The sequence below is a fragment of the Lithobates pipiens genome, unplaced genomic scaffold (assembly GCF_037356315.1).
Source record: "Lithobates pipiens isolate NorthernLeopardFrog02 unplaced genomic scaffold, aLitPip1_a1.2 Scaffold_28, whole genome shotgun sequence".
NCBI lineage: Eukaryota > Metazoa > Chordata > Amphibia > Anura > Ranidae > Lithobates > Lithobates pipiens.
Window position 1 is genome coordinate 17,635,557 of NW_027507789.1, and position 26,311 is coordinate 17,661,867.

General features: G+C 47.2%; 1 protein-coding gene across 1 annotated transcript in view; it reads right to left on the reverse strand.

Annotated features, from left to right (window-relative positions):
* Window positions 1-26,311, reverse strand: part of LOC143934966 (uncharacterized) — a 131,428-nt gene that overhangs the window by 89,828 nt on the left and 15,289 nt on the right. Inside the window, 9 exon segments of the mRNA XM_077458511.1 lie at window positions 630-748; window positions 3,179-3,317; window positions 8,066-8,169; window positions 10,153-10,251; window positions 13,280-13,343; window positions 13,544-13,636; window positions 21,272-21,383; window positions 21,780-21,807; window positions 23,581-23,737. Coding sequence (XP_077314637.1) covers window positions 630-748; window positions 3,179-3,317; window positions 8,066-8,169; window positions 10,153-10,251; window positions 13,280-13,343; window positions 13,544-13,636; window positions 21,272-21,383; window positions 21,780-21,807; window positions 23,581-23,737 — 915 coding nt within the window.

Here is a 26,311-nt window from a genome sequence, read left to right on the forward strand (position 1 = left end):
ACGTTTTTTTTTATTATTTTTTTTTTTTTTACTTTTTTTTTTACACTGTCCCTTTAATTATTATAATTTTTTATTATATCACTTTTATTCCTATTACAAGGAATGTAAACATCCCTTGTAATAGAAATAAGCATGACAAATCCTCTTTGTGGAGAGATCTGGGGGTAAAAAAGACCCCAAATCTCTTTTTTTACAAGCAAAAAAAAAAAAAACATGAAAACATTTAATGTGTATTGAATTTGTTAATGATAACAAGGAATGCAGTAACAATAGATCCCCTATAGTCAGTAACAATAGATCCACCTCAGCAATAATACATCTCCCAGCAGCCAGCATCAATAGACCCTCAGTCAGCCAGCAATAGGCCCCTCCCTCAACAGCAAATCCTCCCCAGCAACATGGGAACCACCCCCCAGGAACAATAGATCCCCCACAGCAACAATAGACCTCCACAGCAACAAGAGACCCACCCACAACAATAGATCCCCCAGCAGCCAGCATTAATAGATCCTCCAGCACACCCCAGCACCCCCTTGCCATTACATACAGTCGGTGCTGGAGGTGTCAGAACGGCATTCCCCCACGTTCCCCCTGAAAAAAAAGCCCTGTCCTTCGACAAGGCCACGTACCTGCTGCACAGTCTGCCCTTTGGTGACGTATTCATTTCCAACTTTGACCCTGGGGTAGCACAGAGCCTTCAGAAGATCTGCCGAGTTCAGACACATCAGGTAGGCCGCCTTATCAGCAACTGGAAGAAAAACAAAACATATTTATCAATATAGGAATGAAAGTGTGAAATAGACACTGTGTGCACTGCCGACAAAAAATTGTAATGTTCGTTTTAAATTCGTTTATTTTTTTCGTTTTTTCTGTTCATTTGTTATGATCGAAATTAGTTATTTCAAATCAATTCATAAATTTGGAAAAATCTGAATTTGTTATGTTCCATTCGTTTAGATGCGGTATTCCTTATTTTGAAAATTACAAAAAATTTGAAAAAATTCTGAAATTCGAAAATCCGAAAATAATAACGAAAATTCGAAAGAACGAAAATCCATCAATCCGAAATAATAACAAACTAATTAAAGCTAACTATTAAATTATAGGTATTGGAATTTCCTTTCAAATTTGGCTGTTAGTTAGAAGTTAGTGAACGAATACGAATTTATCCAAAGTTACAAATTATCCGAAATAACGAATTGCACATCTAAACTAAAGGAAAGTTACGAACTAATAATAATAAAAAATAATAATTATAAAACATTTTTATTATTATTATTATTTATTATTAGTAATTCATTACGTTCCATTTAGATGTGGAATTCATTATTTCGGATAATTCGTAACTTCGGATAAATTCGTATTCGTTACGTTCACTAACAGCCAATTTGAAAGAAAATTCCAATACCTATAATTTAATAATTAGTAATAGTTATTATTAGTCATTTAGTTATTATTTCAGATTTTCAAATTTTCGTTTTTTTGAATTTTTGCATTTTCGTTCTTATTTTCAGGTATATTCTACTCTAGTCAGGGCCCTCACCTCTTCTCCCCAGGTAGGACTCCCACCTTCTTTCCCAGCCAGAAGCCCCATCTTTTTGCCCTGGTTAGGGCACCCCCTTCCTCTCTGTGGTCAGGGTCCCCCATCTTCTTCCAGTCCATCACTCCCTTCTCCCCAGTCAGGGTCCCTACCTCCTTTCCCCAGTCAGTAGGACCCCTACCTCTTCTCCCCAGTCAAGTAGGACCCCTACCTCTTCTCCCTGATCAGTAGGACCCCTACCTCTTATCCATGATCAGTAGGACCCCTACCTCTTATCCATGATCAGTAGGACCCCTACCTCTTCTCCCTGATCAGTAGGACCCCTACCTCTTATCCCTGATCAGTAGGACCCCTACCTCTTCTCCCTGATCAGTAGGACCCCTACCTCTTCTCCCTGATCAGTAGGAACCCTACCTCTTATCCCTGATCAGTAGGACCCCTACCTCTTATGCCTGATCAGTAGGACCCCTACCTCTTATCCCTGATCAGTAGGACCCCTACCTCTTATCCCTGATCAGTAGGACCCCTACCTCTTATCCCTGATCAGTAGGACCCCTACCTCTTCTCCCCGATCAGTAGGACCCCTACCTCTTCTCCCCGATCAGTAGGACCCCTACCTCTTCTCCCCAGTCAGGGCCCCCACCTTGTCTTCCCAGTCAGGGTCCCAACCTTATCTCCCTGGTCAGGGCCCCCACCTTGTCTTCCCAGTCAGGGTCCCAACCTTATCTCCCTGGTCAGGGCCCCCACCTTGTCTTCCCAGTCAGGGTCCCAACCTTATCTCCCTGGTCCTCTTCCCAGGCAGCCAGTGCCAGGACAAGGTAATCTAGAGCCCAGGGCAAACATGCCAAATTGCACTCCCCTTCCCCAACATGTATGAGCATTATATGTCAGCGAAAATCACCCCCCCCCCCAAAAAAAATTAAGCGTATGCTCAGCCTCTAAGCATAAATCCCCCTCTTCCCAGCTCTTCTATCTCCCCATCTGCCCCCCAGCAAAAATTGAGCACTAATTTGCATGCTCACCCTCTAAACATAAATTCCCCCTCCACCCAGTACAAACCTGCCCCCCTGCTGAAATCCCTACTCCCAGCACAAATCTTTACCCCCCCCAGCTCAAATCCTCTCCCTCCCCATGTGCCCCCAGCTCAAATGCCCGCAAAAAAAAATCTGCCTCCTAGCACAGATCCTTTACCCCTCAAATTTCACCCCCCAAGGACAAATCCACACCCCCCTCATAATTTCCTCCTTCTAGCATAAATTCTCCCCACCCCCCATCCTAGCACAAGTCCCCCACAAATTTCCCCTCCTAGCACATATACCCCCCCCCCAAAAAAAATATTTACCCTTTACCATATTACTTTTATAGCACAAACCCCCTAAATCCCCCCTCCTAGCACAAATCACCCCCCCCTCTCTTCACCACTCCAAGCACACCTCCCCAAATGTGTCCTCCTAGAACAGCTCTTACTCCCTGCTGCCCCCCCCAAATTTCCCTTCTTAACGCATTTCCCCTTCCCGCCAATCCCCCTGTGGTGCCCCACCCACCTCACATGATACCACAGTGCCCAGGATAGCCGCTTCTCCTGCCCACCCCTTGTTCCAGCCAGGACCCCCCCTTCCTCTTTTTACATCTCCTCACCCTCTGTGCCTTCCGGCTCAGCTTGCTCCTCTCTTTGCTTTTGCTTGAACTTCATGTTTCCATAGTGCATGACGGCGCCGGTCAGCTTGTAGATGGAAAGCTTCTCCTCAGCAGTGAAGCCCAAGATGTCAATGGCGCTCTGCAGATTAGAACAGGAGAGTTACTTGAGCTTCACATCCATCACTCACAAGGATTGGTATAAAGAAAAAGAAAATAACAAGATATGTGATAGAAAAGGCTGATTGAACATGTATTTTAAAAAGGCACCTCCAGCCAAGGTCTTTGGGTCATCCCCACACTGACACCTGCTCTGATCTCTCTCCTACTACAGGATCATCTCAATATCTTGCACCTATCAGCTTCTAGAGTAGCCACACCCACTGCCAGCCTGATTTCTTTAGGCATGTGATTTATTTAGGCTCATTATATACTGTATTTATTGGCGCATAACATGCAATTTTTCACCCTGAAAATCGGGCGCAAATAGTGTGTGCGTGTTAAACGCCAATACTGCAATTTGGGCTGCCTAGGAGGGAAACGGGAGGGAGGGCGGGACGAGCGCCATCAGATTACATACAGAGAGAATCTCAGTGGCCTCTGTAATAGGAAGTCCCATCTCCTGAGCCGGTGTCTTATCATATAAGGTCCCCCATCAGATAGCGTCCGCTGTGTACTGCGCATGCGCAGTACACAGCAACACAGATTCTGAAAATAGCCGAGGATGAACAGCGCCTGCGCACTGAGTCCAGGTTCTAGCCCCACCATCCAAGTGGACATAGAGTAGGAATAAAAAAGAGCCAAGCGCAGCAAGGCCGAGCCCGAAGCGTGGCGAGCGAAGCTCGCCCACGAGGGGCCGTCTAATTTTCACAACCCTATGTCCGCTTGGATGGTGGGGCTACCACCTCCACTCATGGCGCAGGCGCCGTTCAGCTTCGGAAATTTTACGAAGCTTCTTCTGCCCCGTACTGCGCATGCGCAGTACGGGGCGGACGCTATATGATGGCCGGACTGAATATGCCAGAACACCGGCATTAGGTCAGTGTTCTGTCTATCATAGAAGCCGGTCCAGGGGGCGGGACTTTGTATTAAAGAGGCCGCCGAGTAAACAGGAGATACAGGAGATTCTCGCTGTATCTCAGCGGCGCCATTTTTATATGACAAAGCCACAGAAAAGACTGCAAATGACTGACGAGACTAAATGCAAGGCTGCAAGTGACTGACAAGGCTGCAATGCAAGGCTGCAAGTGACTGACAAGGCTGCAATGCAAGGCTGCAAATGACACTGACAAGGCTGCATTGATGGGCATTTAAATGTAAGTCTTATTAACAAAGCATGTAGCTCAATCAGAGATACGTTCCAATGAAAAATGTGATTGATTAGTAATTACCATTTTTAGGAGGAGTCAGTGTGTACTAAGTAAAGACCTTCTCTGTTTTTAACTTTAGACTGGGGCAGTTTGGTTGTTTTGCAGGCTTGCAAGTATGCTGGGGAATTTCTTTTGTTTGTTTATGATGTGCGTTGCCCTTCCACGTGCACCTCGCTGAAAAGGCTACATATAGATTGAGGTTGTTGCCACTTGTAACAGCCTCTACCTAGTGTAGGCGCTAGAGTGAGATTGTTTTGTAGAGCAGGTAAATCAAGGCTTTTAGCTAGGCCTGTTTGTTTTGGTCTGCGGGGGCTGGGAGTGGCTCAGAGTAGGCTGGTGACTCACAGACAGCATCATCTTTCGGTTACCTCCCTTCTGCTTCTAGAAGTTTCTAGAAGGAAGGAGGGAAAGAAGGGTTAAGCTGTCTGGGGTGTTCTAAGGAGCCCTGACCAACCCCCAACCTGTATTGGCAGGGGGCAGGCCTCCTTAAATACCTAGAGTCAGCCCAGCTGGGGAGGAGTTGTTTGGGTGGAAGAATTGGAGATGGAGTGTTAGTCTGTCAGGGCCTTGGAGGTAGCCCCCCAGTCTGGGGGGAGGGTGACCTTGGGCTAGGGGCTCGGAGCTGTGAAGGAACCCCACACAACCCAAGGAGTGTCCTGAAAAGGAGCAGGAGAGGACAGCGGGGAAGACTGCTGGGCAACTCTCCAGGAGGGATCCACCAGGTGTCTGTGAATGAAAGGCACAGCCAGGAAAGCTGGGAGAGACATGCCGGAGAGGACTGGGAGGCAGTCTGAGATGGATGTAGAGCCAGCAAGAGAGACTGTGATTTTAGTGGCATTGAAGTTGGGCCGCTGCAGTCAGGAGGGCAGTCAGGGACTGCAAAGGGCTGACTGGGATTAGTAGTCCACCAAAGAGGGCAGCTAGCACCAGAACTTTATTTTGCTACACCATAGGGGCCTGTTGTCCCTGCCTGTAATAAGGAAATTTTGCTAAGGCCTGGCTGAGGCCCAGTGTCAGGCCTAACCATGTGCTATCTGCACCTGCAGAATTGTGCTGGAGGGAGAAGGAGAGAAAGTCTTCAGCAAGTGTTGTGCAGAAGCAAAGTATCTAAATTGTCCCAAGCAATGCAAGAATCTTTTCAGGGCATCCCATGAACCCATTACCCCATCCAAGTTTAATCCCTCAATAAAATATAAAAACAAAGCTGATGGACTTTTCATTGTCTTGAGTGACTGGGAAGTGAATGCCAGGCTGGGCAGGGTGACAGGTGTGCCACATCACTCAGCAGCCCCTATGGGGGTACCACACTACACACTTTTTTGGTTGAATTCTGTGCAGGAATGCACTGGATGTCTTCGCTGCCTTTGTTTTCTTACTGGGCTTCACCTGCATCCCTTTGCCTTTAAGAAGTGGTGGGCTCCCCCCAGGCACAAGGTTGGTTGAATTGGGTGAGGGGGCGCACTGGATGCCTTTGCTGCCTTTGTGCTCTTACTGGGCGTCAGGTGCGTCCCTGTGCCTTTAAGGAGTGGTGGTCTCCCCCCCAGGCACAATGTTGGTTAAATTGGTTGAGGGGGCACACTGAATGCCTTTGCTGCCGTTGTGCTGTTACTGGGCGACACATGCGTCCCTGTGCCTTTAGACCCCCTTCCACACTGGGGCTTCAGCCATGTTCACGATAAAGCTTTTCGGCCGCTAGCGGGTCGCTTTTAACCCCAAAGAAGGGGTTAAAAATTCCCTTCCGAAACACTTTTCAGGCACTTCGGAAGCGCTACCCATTCATTGCAATGGACAGGAGCATTTTGGGAGCCAAAGATGCTTGCAAGGTACCACAAGCGCACCGCCCCAGTGTAAAAACACTCAGGCTTTCACACTCGGGCGGCATGGGAGGCAGTTTTTAGGCTCTTTACAGGCACTATGTCTAGCCTCAATGTGAAAGGGGTCTTAAGGAGGGGTGGGCTTCTTCCAAGCACACCTTAATCTATCCAGTGCTATGCGGCTCCTAATTAGGAGGCTCTGGAAATTGTAGATTTAGGACCACAGTATACAGAGGAACCTTGGCGTGGGTTACTGGAGCTTAGGCATATATTTGCAAATGTATGCAAACAAAACGCTCTGTTTTTAATGTAACCGGGTTAGACAGGACCAATTTGGTTGTTTTGCAGGCTGGCTGGTAAGTGTGCTGGGAAAATCTTTTGTTTGTTTGTGATGTACGATGCACCTTGCTGCAAAGGCTAGCTATAGGTTGGAGCGGTTACTACTTTTTTGTATAGTTGGTTGAATTGAGTGCGGGGGGGCGCACACGCTGCCATTGTGCTCTGATTGGGCGTCATATGCGTCCTTGTACCTTTAAGGAGGGGTGGGCTCCTTCCAAGCTCACCTGCCCTTAATCTATCCACTGCCCTATGTGCTCCTACTTAGAAGGCTCTGGAAATTGTAGCATTAGTACCGCAGTATACAGAGGAACCTTGGCGTGGGCACTGCGGCTTAGGCACATATCTGCAAATATGTGCAAACAAAACGCTCTGTTTTTAATGTAAACTGTTAGACAGGGCCAATTCGGTTGTTTTGCAGGCTAATTGGTAAGTGTGCTACAAAAATCTTTTGTTTGTTTGCGGTGTGTGTTGCCCTTCCATCTGCACCTTGCTGCAAAGGCTAGTTATAGGTTGGGGTGGTTGCCACTTCTTTGGACATTAAGTAGAGGCTGAGTTCATGATAAAAGTTAAACCTGAACAGTCAGTACAGAATTCACCAGCGAACATACATACAGGGCCGTCTTTAATATTGATTGGACCCTGGGCAAAACTTTTCTTGGGCCCCCCCATGCAGTTTTGCTCTCCACCTGCTCTGAGACATACAATAAATAGCAGCTAGACTCAAAATCAGTTTACTGAATCAGATCAGGCAGCAATTGCGATTGGTTGCTAGAGGTTACAGTGTATTATTACCACTTACTGACTGGTTGCTAGAGGTTACAGCACACATTACAGCTCACTGATTCGTTACAGCACATCATCTCGTCACTCCAGGGGTCATGCTATACATATGGATGCCACCTTTAGTTACATATCTATGCAGCTATTTACATATGAAAGCTGCTTCTATTTACATATGAATGCTGGTTATTTACATGTAAACACAGGGTCTGCAGGTGAGTCATCTGTGCACAACAATAGGGCAGAGCTGGGCAGCATTAGTAGCAGCACTTCACACTGAGATAACAGGACACAGCAAGAGGCAAGAAAATTTAAACTGGGATAGTTGGCAAGTATGAGACAGCTGCTTTGGGCCCCACAACAATGACAGGGCCCAGGGCAGCTGCCCCTTTTGCCCTGCCTTAAAAACGGCCCTGCATACATAGTGTCTGAGGTTGTGACTTGAGGGCTATATCATGCTAAGAGAAGCTGCTTTGAGTTAAATGACTACAAAGAGATCCGAGCTGCTTCTACCAGTAATGGGAATTCCTTTTCCGTTTGATCTCTACTGTCAGCCAATTTTACATTAAAGTTCTTCCTGGACTTACATCAGTGGCCAACAGCTCTTCAGCATCATCAATGCTTGCCACGGTGATCTCCCCGTGGCTGACGAATGGGAAGTCATATGGGTTGGTGGTGATCAGAAGCATGTCTGGAGGACATATAACATATACATTTAGTATATAAATTCAATACAAAATGCCATTGTTGTTTGCTATAAATGTCAGATATAAGAAATATGTGTTCGGGGGAACCATTGTGAGTAGGAACATCAATATATCAAAAGGTCCAAACATGATTCATTTACTGAAACCTAAACTGAGAAGAACGAGCTGGAATAAGTGCAATGCCGGATGGGGAGAGCTTTATATATCATGGAGAGATTTAGTAGTAGGCAGGGGCGTAACTATAGGGGGTGCAGCAGTCATGACCGCAACTGGGCCCTGTGATGCAGGGGGCCCATGCAGCCCTCTCTACATATGGCCGGCAGCAGCATAGGCAGCTAGCACACACTATTACATACCCCCTCCATATCCCCCTGGGGACAGGGACCCCCACCTCCCCTGGGGGCAGTAACTTCATCTGCCCTGGAGAAAAGGACCTCATCTCTTCTGGGGACGGGGACCCAATCCTGCCTAGGGACAGTAAAAAAATAAATAAAAACTGCTGATACCAGTGGTGGAACTACAGGGCTCACAAAGGTCATACCTGTGACCATGCCCTGGAGTTCCACCGCCGGATTCGGAGGGAAGGACCCTGGCTGGGGTTCCGGGGGCCCTTCATGGTTTCTTGCATCGGGGCCCTGAAGGTTCTAATTACTCCACTGGTAGTAGGGCTGAGCAGATATATAAATATAGTTAATTTTTTTGACCGCTTGTATGAAACATTAGCACTAGGGCTCCTCAATATCTAACTTTATAAACCCAGCTGATGAGGGTCTGTTAGAAAAGATCCAGTTTCAGTAAAAGGAGCATTTAATCCTCAGAAGTCATTACAACTAGGGATTGAGCTTGGGTTCAAGCTGAACCCACAAGGATGCGTGCCGAGCCAAGCAGCTGCTGGCAGGGGATTCCACCACCCTGCACCAGCACATAACCAAAGGGGTGGGATTGCTTGTGACATCATTGATCTAATGATAGCCATGTGACCAAGTATAGTCATGCAGCCCTATTAGGTCAATGATGTCAGAAGTGTCCCCGCCCCTTTGTGTTTTCGATGCAGGGCGGGAAATCCCCCATCAGCAGCTGATTGGCCCCTCTACTGTTTTTCTTTTGAGTTTGGCCAAACATGGGTTGAGACCAAACCCAAGTCAAGCCAAAGCTCATCCTTAATAACAACTCCTTATTTCACCTCAATGTATTTCACCAAAATGATAAATTTCGCCAAAATGTCCCACATTTCCAGTGAAGTGAAAGCAGTCAGTTTTGCTCATCCCTATTCACTAGTGATTGGCTGACAAAACATTTTTCATATGGTTTTACTCCCAAAAACCAAAGTTTTGCTTATTCCTTGTAGTAACTGAACATGAGCAGTAAGGCTGCTTTCACACTGGGGCGGTATTCAGGCGTTACAGCGCTAAAAATAGCGCCTGTGTAGCGCCTGAAAAAAACCGACCCCTTTCACTCCAGTGTGAAAGCCGGAGGGCTTTCACACTGGAGCGGTGCGCTGGCAGGACAGTGAAAAAAGTCCTGCCAGCCGCATCTTTGGAGCGGTGAAGGAGCGGTGTATTCACCGCTCCTAAACCGCTCCTACCCATTGAAATCAATGGGACAGCGCGGCAATACCGCCGGCAAAGTGCCGCTTTGCGGCGCTTTGCGGGCGGTTTTAACCAATTTTCGGCCGCTAGCGGGGGTTAAAACCACCCCGCTAGCGCCCGCAGACCGCCGCTAAAACGACGGTAGAGCGCCGCTAAAAATAGCGGCGCTTTACCGCCGACGCCCGCACCGCCCCAGTGTGAAAGGGGCCTTAGTGTTCCACTAACAATTATGCTAGTGGTTATGAGTTTATGACACAAATTCTCAGGAACGTGTAAATTAGCCTATTATCTCCCCGATACATTCTGCTCTAAGAATGGGATCCAAAACACGAGTCAGCAAACATTTCGGAACACTGATCGCTGAACAAAGTTCCTTACCGATTAGCTCCGGCTTCTTGTTGGAACAAATCTGGTAGAAGATGTGGTAGCTCCTCTCTGCTTTCAGTTGGAAGGTGACTCTGGATTTCTCCAGCAGGTCTAATAAAAACAAGCATTTTAATAAACAATCACAAAAACCAATGTCCATCAAGTCCAACTTTTCACAAACTCCACCAATTTTGGGGGGGGGATATAAATATTAAAGTATAACTAAATGCAAACTTTTTTTTTTTTTTTAGTTTTGGACAGATTGGAGAGGGATTAGAACACACACAAGGTTTTTATTGCTGTCTGTTCCCCCGCTAGGGTTATTCATCCTCTCTATTTGTCCTGTTTACCATTATCATTGAAAGTGAAAGTAAAGAAACCCCCAAATTTTAGGTTATCCCCAGAAAGGTAATTTTCCAATGGGGACACTAGTTCTGGTGACCTGCCAGTCCCCAAGGAATTTCCTTAATTTACGGGGATTATCTCTCACTTCCTGTTTTGGCTATGGGACAGGAAGTGAAGGTATATCTACCCAATGGGACACAGGTGGAAAAAAAAATAAACTGACAGGGGTTATAACCCTTCCTTACTCTATCTAAAGTGAAAAAAAAAAATGTTTGACTATAGTTCTACTTTAAATCTAAAGCCTAATTCTAGCCTTCTTTTTTATTTTAGATTGGATGGAGTGGGGACGAGGTAAAATTTCTTCCAGGGTTTAAGTTCTGTATATGACCCATGTCACATACGGAGGAAATTTTTTATCACATCCTGTCCCTGTGACACCCATACAAGAAATGGTGGTAGCGGTTGGCACTGGCACAGGAATAAAAACAATCGCCGGAAGTTCTGACCCTTTATTTCTTGTCGGTGTCCCTGTTAGCCCTTGTACACGCGGTCGGACATTCCGATGGAAAATATCCGATCGGACCGTGTTGTCGTATAACTTGACCACGTGTGGGCTCCATCGGACTGTTTACTTCGGAATATCCGACCAACAAAGTTTTAGAGCTGGGCTATAAAAATTTATGATAACATGATCCGATCGGACTTTGTCCGATCGTTTGTAGAGAATTCCGATCGGACAAAGTGCCACGCATGCTCAGATCAAATTCCTAAACCAAAGCTATTGGCTACTAGCCTGAACGTAGTCCCGTCATAACGAAATAACGTCATCATGTTCTGAACGATCGGATTTTCCGACAACCTTGTCCGACCGTGTGTATGCAACAGTTTTGGACAAAATCCGTCGGACAAAATCCGTCGGATAAAATCCGTCGAACAAAATCCGACGGATTTGGTTGTCGAAATGTCCGACCGTGTGTACAAAGGCTTAGAAAGACTTCTCGTCACTTCTGGCCCTGACAAGAAAAAAAAAATCTCCCAGTAGGAACGCAGGCATCAAACCAAATCATGAAAGAGTCTTCAATACTTCTCAGCTCTAAAGCTCTGAACTACAATAAAAAAAAAAAAAAACGTGGCTGGTCTTTACATTTATTTAACTTAAAGTCAAAATTTTAAGCAGGGCAGAATAAACCTGGGACAGTCTCTCCTTACCAACACTTTGTTGCATAAATGTTTAAAAATTGTCCTGTTTGTCCATCGTAATAAATTTGATAATACTAATGATAAGCCCTTGTACACACGGTCGGACATTCCGACGGAAAATGTCCGATCGGACCGTGTTGTCGGATAATCCGACCATGTGTGGGCTCCATCGGACTGTTTCCGTCGGAATATCCGACGGACCAAGTTTTCCAGCTGGGCTATAAAATTTTCCGAAATCACGGTCCGATCGGACTTCGTCCGATCGTTTGTAGAGAATTCCGATCGGACAAAGTGCCACGCATGCTCAGATCAAATTCCTACACCAAAGCTATTGGCTACTAACCTGAACGTAGTCCCGTCATAATGAAATAACGTCACCACGTTCTGAACGATCGGACATTCCGACAACTTTGTCCGACCGTGTGTATGCAACAGTTTCGGACAAAATCCGTCGGACAAAATCTGGCGGATTTGGTTGTCGGAATGTCCGACCGTGTGTACAAGGGCTAAGAGTGTGCACTAGAAACAGCCACATTTAACGCTATCAGTGCACAAGTATTGTAAAGCACGGGTGACATCACGCTAGAGTTTGTTGGTGGTGAGTAGGTCTATAGCGACTCATTGAGGATCCTCAGTATGGGTCCCTTCAAGTATGTAAAGATCGTTGAGGTGGGCGAGGAGCACTGTGCATGAATGCAAGGTCTGGAAACTCGTTAAAGAACAATGATCACTTTATCAGTGGATGACATAAAAAACAACACATTTTGGGGGACTGTGGCTACTGCAGGCACAGCAGAAACTCCAGAAAACCATTATCATATTCGGCCATAGACTGCGGTATCTATGACCACCAGATCTAAGCCCTTGTACACACGGTCGGACATTCCGACAACCAAATCCGTCGGATTTTGTCCAATGGATTTTGTCCGAAACTGTTGCATACACACGGTCGGACAAAGTTGTCGGAATGTCCGATCGTTCAGAACGTGATGACGTTATTTCCTTTACGACGGTACTACATTCAGGCTAGTAGCCAATAGCTTTGGTCTAGGAATTTGATCTGAGCATGCGTGGCACTTTGTCCGATCGGAATTCTCTACACATGATCGGACAAAGTCCGATCGGACCATGTTGTCGGAAAATTTTACCGACAAGTTGAAAAACTTGGTTCGTCGGATACTCCGACGGAAACAGTCCGATGGAGACCACACACAGTTGGATTATCCGACAAAACGGTCCGATCGGACACATTCCGTCGGAATGTCCGACCGCGTGTACAAGGGCTAACAATACCAAAGTCTTGAAAAAGGAGGGGAGCCTCAATCCCCCAAAACATGTTAGCTACGTTTTATGTCCTACAGTACTATAGAAATCATTATTCTTCAACCAACTGGAGCTACCAAGACTTTCTATTCACACATTTGCTCCTCACCCACTTCCACGAGTACAGGTGTGTCAGTTTTCATGATAAATGCCAATTTAGTGAGAATTCCTGAATACGTCTGACCGAAAACATGGTGGAACAAAAATTCCATAGTTTGTTAATGGCTGCCCAAAATTGCTAAGACTGGGATTATCACAATGGTTGGCTTACATGTCTCAATATCAGCAGAGGCCAGCTTTCCATTGGTGGCAAAGTGGATTCTGATGAATTTACCCTACAAGATAAAGAAATGGAAATCCAGATTTAATCGACTAAAGCCAACAGCTTTCTGCAAGAATATAGAAAGTCAAGAGTTGGAGATAAATAGCTTCAGTTTTTGGAAGAAACCATCAACTTTATTGGTTGAACTAGATAGACTTGACTCTTTTTTCAGCCTGGCTAACTATGCAACTTTTTGTGAAAAACTGAACTTACAAAGCGGGAAGAGTTGTCATTCCTGACGGTCTTGGCGTTACCAAAGGCCTCCAGCAGAGGGTTGGCCTGGATGATTTGATCCTCCAGAGTCCCCTATAGAAAATATATAGAGTTAGTAATTATAGGTGATTTTACACATATTTACCTGTTATTCAGGTTGGTGATTTGGCTTAGGTAATAGAAATTCACAAAAATATAGTGCTATATTGCTGTCCAATATCTGACCATGTCATGGGATTGTACACATTATACCTTGCTAAAGAAATTATGTATACATTATAGACCTGCCCACTTCAATTTTGTAAACACAGACAAAAACAGTATATTATTTATACGCAATTGCGCAAAAAAGCCTCCCCCTTACATCAGGGTCCCCAGAGAGCCCCTCCTTACATCAGGGTCCCCAGAGAAGCCCCCTTACATCAGAGTCCCCAGAGGGCCCACCCTCTTACATCAAAGTCCCCAGAGAGCCCCTGCCTTGCATCAGGGTCCCCCCCAGGGAGCCACCCCCTTACATCAGAGTCCCCAGAGAGCACCTTCTTATTTCAGGGCCCCCAGAGAGCTTCCCCCTTACATCAGGGTCCCCAGAGAGCCCCCCTTACATCAGAGTCCCCAGGGTTTCTCAGAAAGCCCCCTTACATCATAGTCCCCAGAGAGCACCCCCCCCTTACATCAGAGTCCCCAGAAAGCCCCTGCGTTGCATCAGGGTTCCCCCCAGAGAGCCCCCCACTTACATCAGGGTCTCCAGATAGTCCCCCTTACATCAGGGTCCCCAGAGAGCCTCTCCCTTACATCAGGGTCCCCAGAGAGCTCCCCCCCAGAGAGCCTCTCCCTTACATCAGGATACCCAGAGAGCCCCTCCTTACATCAGGTTCCCCAGAGAGCCCCCCCCCCCCTTACATCAAAGTCCCCAAAGAGCCTCAGCCTTACATCGGGGTCCCCAGAGAGCCCCCCTTACATCAGAGTCCCCAGAGAGCCCACCCCCTTACATCAGGTTCCCCAGAGCGCCTTCCTACATCAGAGTCCCCAGAGAGCCCCCCCCTTACATCAAAGTCCCCAAAGAGCCTCAGCCTTGCATCAGGGTCCCCAGAAAGCCCCCTTACATCAGGGTCCCCAGAGAGCCCCCCTTACATCAGAGTCCCCAGAGAGCCCCTGCCTCTCATCAGGGTCCCCTCCAGAGAGCCACCCCCTTATATTAGAGTCCACAGAGAGCACCTCCTTACATCAGGGTCCCCAGAGAGCTCCACCCTTACATCAGGGTTCCCAGAGAGCCCCCTTACATCATAGTCCCCAGAGAGCCCCCCCTTACATCAGAGTCCCCAGAGAGCCCCTGCCTTGCATCAGGATCTCCCCCAGAGAGCCCCCCACTTACATCTGGGTCCCCAGAAAGCCCCCTTACATCAGGGTCCCCAGAGAGCCCCCCTTACATCAGAGTCCCCAGAGAGCCCACCCCCTTACATCCAGTTCCCCAGAGCGCCCCCTACATCAGAGTCCCCAGAGAGCCCCCCCTTACATCAGAGTCCCAGCCTTGCATCAGGGTCCCCAGAAAGCCCCCTTACATCAGGGTCCCCAGAGAGCCTCCCTCTTACATCAGGGTGCCCAGAGAACCCCCCCTGACATCAGGGTCCCCAGAGAACCCCTCCTTGCATCAGGGTCCCCAGAGAGCTCCCCCTTACATCAGGGTCCCCAGAGAGCCTCCCCCTTACATCAGGGTCCCCAGAGAGCCTCCCCCTTACATCAGGGTCCCCAGAGAGCCTCCCCCTTACATCAGGGTCCCCAGAGAGCCTCCCCCTTACATCATAGTCCCCAGAGAGCCCCCCTTACATCAGAGTCCCCAGAGAGCCCCTGCCTTGCATCAGGGTCCCTCCCAGAGAGCCCCCCACTTACATCAGGGTCCCCAGAAAGCATCTCCCTTACATCAGGGTCCCCAGAGAGCCCCTCCTTACATCAGGGTCCCCAGAGCGCCCCCCTACATCAGAGTCCCCAGAGAGCCCCCCCTAACATCAGAGTCCCCAGAAACCCCCCCTTACATCAGAGTCCCCAGAGAGCCTCAGCCTTGCATCGGTTTTCCAAAAAAACATCCCCTTACATCAGGGTCCCCAGAGTGTCTCCCCCTTACATCCGGGTCCCCAGAGAGCCCCCCCTTACATCAGGGTCCCCAGAGAGCCTCCCCCTTACATCAGGATCCCCAGAAAGCCCCCTCCCACTTATATCAGAGTCCCCAGAGAGCCCCCCCTAACATCAGAGTCCCCAGAAACCCCCCCTTACATCAAAGTCCCCAGAGAGCCTCAGCCTTGCATCGGTTTTCCAAAAAAACATCCCCTTACATCAGGGTCCCCAGAGTGTCAATGGCTGTCACTGAAGTCGGCCCACTGGCCCATTATACTTTGCTTTGTGAATTTTGTAAATAATATATCTTGAAACAGGACTTCTCTATGCATTATACTTTCCTATGTGAATTGTATATGCCATATACCTTGCTAAGATAATTGCATATACATTATGCCTTACTATTTCAATTATATAGTATATGCAATATAGTAAGCCTTGCTACCCTAATTTTACTTACATTATACCTTGTTATTAAGGACGAGCTGTTCGTCTATTCGGCGAATTCCGAACATTATGGGCTGTTCGCGCCAAATTCGAGTGGCGCGTCATGGCCCATAATTCACTGCGGCATTGGCCAAGCATGCATTATGACCCCTATGCTTGGCCAATCACAGCGGCGTCTGTCTAGCGAGCAGAGGTTTAGTACCTGCCCCGTACTATATAAGACTGCCTGCGTGGCGGCCTTGTGTAGTGTGTTGTGGCGGCGGAGAGAGATAGACAGAGAGACAGTGTGATTTCATTTAATTTGAGTTAGATAGAGCAGACAGGAGGCTAGTCAGTTAGCTGCAGTCAGTGTATTGTGTATATATATATATGCATCCTAGGTATTTTATATATATATATATATATATATATATATATATATATATATATATATATATATATATATATATGTATATATACACACTGTATTCAGTTTAGCTAGATTCGTTCCTGTGTACTGTGTCCTTTGCACAATGTTCACTTAAAGCTACCCAAGTTGCTGGTGTTCTTCTGATCCTATACCGCAGGCAGCTGCAGTAATTACAGTTGGAGTATTGTGCCATCTGCACAGTGTGCACCTAAAGCTACCCCAATTGCTGGTGTTCTTCTGATCCTATACCACAGGCAGGCAGTTGCAGTAATTACAGTTGGTGTACTGTGTACTCTGCACAGTGTGCACCTAAAGCTACCCCAATTGCTGGTGTTCTTCTGATCCTATACCGCAGGCAGCTGCAGTGATTACAGTTGGTGTACTGTGGTGTACTCTGCACAGTGTGCACTTAAAATGACCCCAATTGCTGGTGTTCTTCTGATCCTATACCACAGGCAGGCAGCTGCAGTAATTACAGTTGGTATACTGTGTACTCTGCACAGTGTGCACATAAAGCTACCCCAATTGCTGGTGTTCTCATACTAATAATACTACAGGCAGGCAGTTGATTCTGCTAGCTGCAGTATATCAGTATATACGTCCAAGCTTTGTGCAGCTACATCTCAATGCAGGCCATTAGTATGTCTGGAAGGCCAACAAGGAGAGGCAGACAGTCACAAGCCAATAAAAGAGGGCAAGCAGGCTCTGTGTGGACCAAGCCGTCCTCCTCCTCCTCATCCTCTCTCACCCAGGCTCAGGGTACTTTGTCTGGCAAAGCAACTGCCAACGTGGCCCCTTCCCTCGGCTCAATGGCATCAGTCACTCCTTCCCTAGCCCCACAATGTCCTCCTGAGAAGTCCCCCAAACTGTTTGAGCACAGTGTTGGGTACATGCTCCAGGAGGATTCCCAGCGCTTGGAAAGGTACTGATGATGATACCCAGCTACAGGAAGGCAATAACGTGAGCCTAGAGAGAGGGGATGCCCAAGAAGGACAGCAATCTGGCAGTCATGTTCCCCCAGCTGCAGCATACTGCCAGGTTTGCTCCAGTGATAAGGAGGGAGGGGATGATGAGGTCACTGACTTATCGTGGGTGCCTGATAGGAGAGAGGAGGAGGCACAACTCCAATGAGGCAGGATGCCCTCCAGGGCCCAGCTTAAGGGCAGCACACCGACTGCATCACACCGTAGAGATCCGCATGTGCAGGGCACTGCCTCTGCGCATTATTTAAAAAGTTCTTTGGTGTGGGCCTTTTTTGAGACGAGTGCATCAGATCGCACTGCTGCTATTTGCAACATATCTCTCAAGCGTATCTCGCGTGGTCAAAACATCAGCCGCTTGGGCACAACATGCTTGACCAGACATATGTCAACCTGCCATGCAGTTCATTGGCAACATACATAAAAGACCCACACCAAAGAACAAAGCGGACCTCTCCTTGCTCCTCATCAGCTGGGATCTCCAACCCCACTAGACCTTCAGTCCTCTCTGAAACCTGCACTGGGAGGAATAAAGGTGTAGAATTAGGTGTTTCACAGCGTGGTTGATGCCACGCTAGGTTAAGCCAGGAATGGTGGTTTGCGACAATGGCACCAACCTCCTCTCTGCCCTCCGACAGGGACAACTGACCCATGTGCCCTGTCTGGCTCATGTCCTTAACTTGGTGGTGCAGCGGTTCTTGGGCAGGTACCTGGAATTACAGGATGTCCTGAGGCAGGCCAGGAAAGTCTGTGTGCATTTCTGCCAGTCATATAATGCCAGTGCTCTGCTGGCTGACCTCCAAAAGAAATTTAACCTGCCCAAGAACCGCCTAATCTGTGACATGCCCACCAGGTGGAACTCAACGTTGGCCATGCTGCAACGGCTGCACACGCAGCAGAGGGCCATCAATGAGTACCTGTGCAACTATGGCACCAGGACAGGATCAGGGGAGCGTGTTTTTTTTCCCCAACGCCAGTGGGCCATGATCAGGGATGCATGCACTGTCCTATCACCATTTGTGGAGGCCATGAGGATGGTGAGCAGTGACAGTGCATGCATCAGTGACACTGTCCCTCTTGTCCACCTGTTGGAGCACACGCTGCGTGGAATAATGGACAGGGAACTTGAGGCAGAACAGAGACAGGAAGAGGGGGACTTCCTTACCTCTCAAGGCCCCCTTTATCCAGACACTGTTCATGCTGGCCCGCCGATCACACAGGAAGAGGAGAAGGAGGATTGTGATGGAGGTTGAGCCTGGCACTCAGCATCAGCAGCAGGCTTTTAGGGATCATTTACAGTCCCAGGAAACCCGTGGACTTGTACGTGGCTGGGAGGAGGTGGCTGTGGATCATGTCGTCCTTAGTGACCCAGAGGACACCGGACCGAATGCCTCAGCTAACCTATGCTGCATGGCCTCCCTGTTCCTGCAAAGTCTGCGGAAGGATTCTCGTATTCATCGGATCAAGGAGAGGGATCATTACTGGCTGGCAACCCTCCTTGATCCATTTTACAAGGGTAAGGTTGCGGACCTTATCTTGCCATCGCAGAGGGAGCAGAGGATGAAACATCTTCGGGAGGCCTTGCAGAAAGGTCTGTGCAAAGTGTTCCCAGAGACTGGGAGGTTACAAATTCCTGGTCCTGGACAACATGTTGCTGAGGTTTTGGTCAGTCACAGAAGGAGCAGTGGAGAAGGTGGCCGTCTGACTGATGCGTTCAGACAATTTTTTAGTCCGCAGCCCCAAGGTATGATTGGTCCCAGCAACCACCGCCAGCGTCTGATTTACATGGTGCAGGAATACCTAGGCAAGATCAGACTTGGACACCTTTCCCACCGAAAATCCTCTGGGTTACTGGGTCTTGGGGATGGATCACTGGCCAGAGCTTGCAAAGTATGCAATTGAGCTACTGGCCTGTCCTGCATCCAGCGTTCTTTCGGAATGCACATTCAGTGCTACTGGAGGCTTTGTAACCGATCACAGGGTGCGCCTGTCCACCGACTCGGTTGATTGACTGACCTTCATAAAAATGAATCAGTCTTGGATCACCACCAGCTACCAAGCACCTGATGATGATGTAACCGAATATTTTTTTTTTGAAATGTCAGATCCCTTCAAGATTGCCTATGCTGATGCTGAGTGACTATCCTGTTATGCTGAGTGACTATCCTCTTCCTCCTCCTCAATGATCATGCTGATAGCTTGTAAGAACATTTTTGGTTCTGGGCTAAGGCCCAATTGGCTAAGGCCCAATTTTTCAGCCCCTGTTTAACAGGGGCGTGTAATTACAATTTTTTATGCAATACTTTGCAGCAGGGCTCATTCCTGCACTCCAATTAGAGTTTCTGTGAGGTGTTGCAGTGTTGTGGCACCAGTGCCTAAGGCCCAATTTTTCTGCCCCTGTTCAACTTGGACATGTAATTACAATTCTTGATCCATCTGCTTTACTGCGCAGGCGCCAAAGCGGCAATTTTAAAAGCCCAGAACGCCAGGGGGCTGTAAGTGGAGGACACAGAGCTGTGGGCAGTAAGCATCCTAAGGGGTTGGATCCAGGCAAACCTAAGACACCTACTCAGCATCAGGTTGTGCAGTTTAAGCATATATGTTTATTATGAGACTTGTAGCACAACAGTAATTGCACTTTTGTACTAGTACCTCTGCTTTGTAGCTTAGGACTATGTCTCCTTGTAAGAGGGTCTCAGGGGGAGGTAACAAGGGCACTGGTAAATCACCGCCTAGGTCTAGGGGTCCTAAAGATGCCTGTAGATTACCACCCCCCCCCCCCCCCCTGCAAGACTGTAGCCAGCCTCACAGGATGAGTCAGTGCCCCTGTCAGGTTTTGCAGCCTCTCCTAATGTTTCAGCCCCAGCGTATGTCACTGAAGACTCCCTTAAGGCTACATTGGAGGGTTTTGAAGGGAGAATTATGGATTTTATTTCAGCTTCCCTGAAAAATAGCAGAAAAAGGGGTAGATCCCCTCTCTCTGCTGAAATTCCTTTCAGATGACACCTCTGACAATGAGGAGAGATCCCTATCATGGGATAGGGATCAAGAGCAGTTGGATGAATCAGAGGAAGAGGAGTCCCCTCCTCCCAGGCACTTAGAAAGCAGGTTTAATATTACACTGAATTGGTGCGTACCACTTTCAGAATGCCCGCTTCTGAGGCCTCTACATCCTCTGTTTCTTCCCTGGGGGTCAGGAGAATCCCACAGACTGCCTTTTCCTTTCCAATTCATCCCTTAATGGATAAATTGTTGTATGAGGATTGGGGACATCCCGATAAACTGTTTGCTCCTCCTAAAAGGTTTACTATGCATTATCCTCTGGAGGAAAGTTTCACCAAGAAATGGGGGGTCCCATCTGTCGATGCGGCTGTTTCTTGTGTGAATAGAAACCTGACCTGTTCTTTGGATAATGCTGCAGATATGGATCCGGTTATCATACCCCTTAGACCCCTGCAGGGACCTGCATAGAGCTTTCTTCATAGCACATGTTTTACTTGACCAACCACCTTAGACACTGGCGAAAAAACTGAGGTGCCTCCCATATGGGAGGGGTTATATAGGGGAGGAATTCTCCTTAATTGGGGTTAGCCAGTGTCCAATCACCGAAGGTGCCTATATAACCCACTATGTAATGAAGCTCCTGTGTCCCGTGATGTATGATCAAGAAATATATATATATATAATTTATGCCTTGCTATGAGCCTTCTCAATACTATTTACCTTGCTATGTAAATTATATATAAATTATAACTTGCTATGTGACTGGTCTATACAGAATACCTTGTTTTTTGCAGCAGCTTCTTCCTTCTTTTTATCACCAACAGCGGCAATTGTTGCAAAGTACTGGATGACACGTTTAGTGTTCACAGTCTTTCCGGCACCGGATTCTCCACTGGCAGAGAAAGAATAATATGGTGTCACTTGGCCAGCCAGTAGACAGGTACTCATTAATGGACAACTACATACACAACTGAAAATAAATCCTAAAGATAATCTGTCACCATAATCATACAGGGAAAAGTGGCAAGTCCTCTTGAAAATCCATTTCACCATTGATATGGCATTTCCCCGCCATTTTGTTTATCTGTTAGAACTCTCACAAATAACCAGTGTGACTTTCTCCTCTCCCTCCCAAAATTCAGTGCTCAGTCCTAAGCAGCCAATCAGCAGGCCCGCACACTGTGACATTGGAAGGGGAGGAGAGCATTGACCCTGTGTAAACTCTCTGATGCCATCTAGCACACAGGTCACAATTGATAACAATTGAATAATATAAGAGTGTACATACGTGATGAGGATAGACTGGTTTTCACGATCTGGAGAAGAAAGACAGAAATTGAATTATTTCACAAAAAGTTATGTAAATGTTTAGCCATGATTCATATAAAAAGTACATACAATGTTGTAGTTTTGGGTTTTTATATTTATTTTTTATATTCTTGTGACATTGTTACTCCTAACAAGAACCCAGATAGCAAGCCATTGTGCTGCAAGTTTGAAATGACTTGCTAAGCTATTGCTAGACTTGTCAGGCTTCACAAGTTTGTTGCACAATTGCAGTAAGTCTGCATTGCATGACTCCAGATCAACTTTCTTTGCCAACATTCTACAAGTCTGCTGCAAGTTCCGATTCAGTTATATTGTGCAATAGTCATCCCACCACAGGGGGCACTGTGGCGGAATTTTCATGCTGTAGTCTTGCAGAGCTCTTGCTGTAGACTCACCACTGCAACATTGCTCTTGCTAGAGACTTGCCATGCAAATTTTCTACAAATTGGAAAAGTTTCAACTAAAACTTGTGCTTCAAGGGCTCTGCGAGTGTGCAACTTGCCAGTGAACATGTGCAGCAAGTTACAATTCAACGCTGTCACAAATTTGTGGCAAGTTATCCTTGCTATCTGGGAAGGTTTGAGGTGGAGACAGCCCCCAAAATATCCCTAACTGTGTGAAATATCTTCCCTACTTTATGTGAGACAACTCCCAACATATGCCATACTGTGTGTGAGACAACTCCCAACATATCCCCTACTGTGTTAAAAGGGACTCCCAACATATCCTATACTGTGTGCAGTACAACTCCCAACAAATCCCCTATTGTGTGCAAAAGATCTCCTAACATATCCTCTACCTTGTGCAAGACAACTCCCAACATATTTCCTACTGTGTGCAAAAGATCTAACATATCCTCTACTGTGTGAAAGACAACTCCCAACATATCCTCTTCTGTGTCAGAGACAATTACCAACATATTCCCCACTGTGTGTGAAACATCTCCCAACATATCCTCTACCCTGTGCAAGATAACTCCCAACATATCCCCTATTGTGTGAGACAACTCCCAACATATTCCCTATTGTGTGAGACAACTCCCAACATATTCCCTATTGTGTGAGACAACTCTCAACATATCCCTTATTGTGTGAGACAACTCCCAACATATTCCCTATTGTGTGAGACAAATCCCAACATATTCCCTATTGTGTGAGACAACTCTCAACATATTCCCTATTGTGTGAGAGAACTCCCAACATATTCCCTATTGTGTGAGAGAACTCCCAACATATTCCCTATTGTGTGAGAAAACTCCCAACATATTCCCTATTGTGTGAGACAACTCCCAACATATCCCCTATTGTGTGAGACAAATCACAACATATTCCCTATTGTGTGAGACAAATCCCAACATATTCCCTATTGTGTGAGACAAATCCCAACATATTCCCTATTGTGTGAGACAAATCCCAACATATTCCCTATTGTGTGAGACAACTCCCAACATATTCCCTATTGTGTGAGACAAATCCCAACATATTCCCTATTGTGTGAGACAACTCCCAACATATCCTCTACTCTGTGTAAGACAACTCTCAACATATCCCATACTGTTTGCATGAGAAGTCCCAACAGATTCCCTATTGTGTCCAAGACAATTGCCAACATATTCCCCACTGTGCGTAAGACAACTCCCACCATATTATGTACTATGTTAGAGACAACTGGATGGGAGGAAGAAAGGATGGATGGATGGAAGACGGGATAGATGGATGGATGGATGGATTGATTAAGAAGCAGGAATTACTGTGACTCACCAGTCAGCATGGCCTGATAGGCATTGTCAGAGATGGAGAAGATGTGTGGTGGGGCCTCCTGGCGCTTCTTGCCACGGTATGCATTAACCACCTCGGGGTTGTACACGGGGAGCCACTTGTAGGGGTTGACAGTGACACAGAAGAGGCCAGAGTAGGTCTGGAAAATAGAGAATAGTAAAATAGCGGACCTTTTCCTCAATTCAGAAAGCTAACACACCAGGGCTAAGATTTTTATTTTTCAAACAGAGATAGTGATTTTTAGCTGAGATATGAAAATGACAGTCACATGGCTAAAATAGAGCACCTTAAAATGGCTGTAAACTCTTACACATGACCAGTGAAATGACTGGTCTCAGATGATACATAAAAATCTAATTCTCCTACATAAGTTCATAGTTGCAACATTGTAAAAAAAAAAGGATAGGGACACTTTTTTGTCTGTAGGCGGAGTCTTGTTATAAATTGGGGACAGGGCATTCGTTTGTGGGCATGGTGTAGCAGGGAAATGAAAATATGGGTGTGGCTTAAAGGGCGTGGTTCAAATGGGGTGTGGTTCGAGTCTGAGATGAACGAGGGATGGAGGGAGGAAAAAAAAAAGATATAGGGAGGGAAGGAGAGAGAAGGAAGGAAAGAAAGAGGGATGGAGGGACAGCAGGCCCAGATCCTACACGACAATAGAAATATGTGTATTCCATAAAGTTTAACAATCAGCAGATAAAGATACTCCAAACACCTGGTGTTAGCGCTTCAATCATCCCGGCACCATAGTTGTTATGGTGTCAGGATGATTTAAGCGCATTATTTCTATTATTACATTGTAATATAAAATGAAATAGTTAAATTCACCATAATGTAGAATCAGTGGGAGTCCCGAGTGTGTCCCTTGCCACGTCGCCTGCCACCAGATGCCATCAGGTGTCCCCAGCAGAGTCCTTCCTTACATCAGGTGTCCCCAGCAGAGTCCCTCCGTACATCAGGTGTCCCCAGCAGAGTCCATCCTTACATCAAGTGTCCCCAGCAGAGTCCCTCCTTACATCAGTTGTCCCCAGCAGAGTCTCTCCTTACATCAGGTGTCCCCACTCCACAGCAGAGTCACTCCTTACATCAGGTGTCCCCAGCAGAGTCCCTCTTTACATCAGGTGTCCCCAGCAGAGTCCCTCCTTACATCAGGTGCCCCCAGTAGAGTCTGACCTTACACCAGGTACCCTCAGCGGAGTCCCCCCTTACATCAGATGCCCTCAGCGGACTCCCTCCTTACTTTAGGTGCCCCCAGCAGAGTCCCTCCTTACATCAGGCATTCCCAGCAGAGTCCCTCCTTACATCAGGTGCCCCCCAGCGGAGTCTCTCCTTACATCAAGGGCCCCCAGTAGAGTCCCCTTACATCAGGTGCCCTCAGCGGAGTCTCGCCTTACATCAGGTGCCCCCAGCGGAGTCCCTCCTTACATTAGGTGACCCCAGGAGAGTCCCTCCTTACATCAGGTGTCCCCATCGGAGTCCCTCCTTACATCAGGTGTCCCCATCGGAGTCCCTCCTTACATCAGGTGTCCCCAGTGGAGGTCTTCCTTACATCAGGTGTCTCCAGCAGAGTCCCTCCTTACATCAGGTGTCCCCAGTAGAGTCCCTTGGCTCTGCCTCTTGTCGGACACAGACCAGCAGCAGACTGTGGGTGGAGGGTTGGAAGGTTGGCGGCAGCTCCATGTGTCTTAGCAGGTCTCTTTTCCCGCGTGTTCAGTGGAGAGGGGAGGGGCCTCCGCTCTGTGCAGCTAACCGGCTACAGTGTACAAGCAAATTGTCTACTTGTACACTGAAGAGAGAAGCCAATTGGCTGCACGGATCGGAGGCCCCTCTCCTCTCCACTGAGCACATGGGGAAAGAGACCTGCAAGCCGTAAAAAGATCTCGTGGCGGCGACCGCCATATTTTCCTAGCCAGAAGCTGCATCCGATACCCAAAAAAATCCTGATTCCCGGAAAAAAAGCAAAATCCTGGGATTTTCATTGGGACACACTCAGATCAGGACGAGGGTCCAATTTACAGGGATTGTCCCGGGAAAATCTGGACTGTTGGCAATTATGTACCTGTTTATTTGCACTTTTCTCTGCAGCTGTCCAGAATTTCTAAAGCTTGAGGGAGGAAAGCTAAAGTTACACACTGCAGAGCTCAGTGAGGAGAGCTCTGAGAGCTGATTGGAGGGAAGGGACACACCCCCTTCACTCAACACCCAGGAACAGAGCTGAGGCTGTCAATCACAGGCTGTGTGCTGGAGGTTCCTCCCCTGTCACCTTTTTTCTCTTGATGTCAGGAACATTTGTCAGAAGTGACTCATGTTGATAGCAAAGGAAGAAGACAGTAGACCGAAATTACACTTAGGGGTTGATTTACTAAAGATAAATAGACTGCACCCTGCAAGTGCAGTTACTCCAGAGCTTAGTAAATGAGGTAAAGCTTCACTTTGCAAAGAATACCCAATCACCTGCAAGGAATTTTTTTTTAAAAACTGCCTTTTTGCTTGCATATGATTGGATGATGGAATTCAGCAGAGCTTTTCCTCATTTACTGAGCTCTGGAGTAACTTCTCTTGCAGAGTGCAACTGCACTTTGCAAAGTGCCCAGTCTATATTCCTTTAGTAAATCAACCCCATAGTGCTCTTACTTGAGACAAGTATACACACTATAGAGGCATATGCTTTGTTCGTATTTCATGTCTGAGGTTTACAACCACTTTACACTTG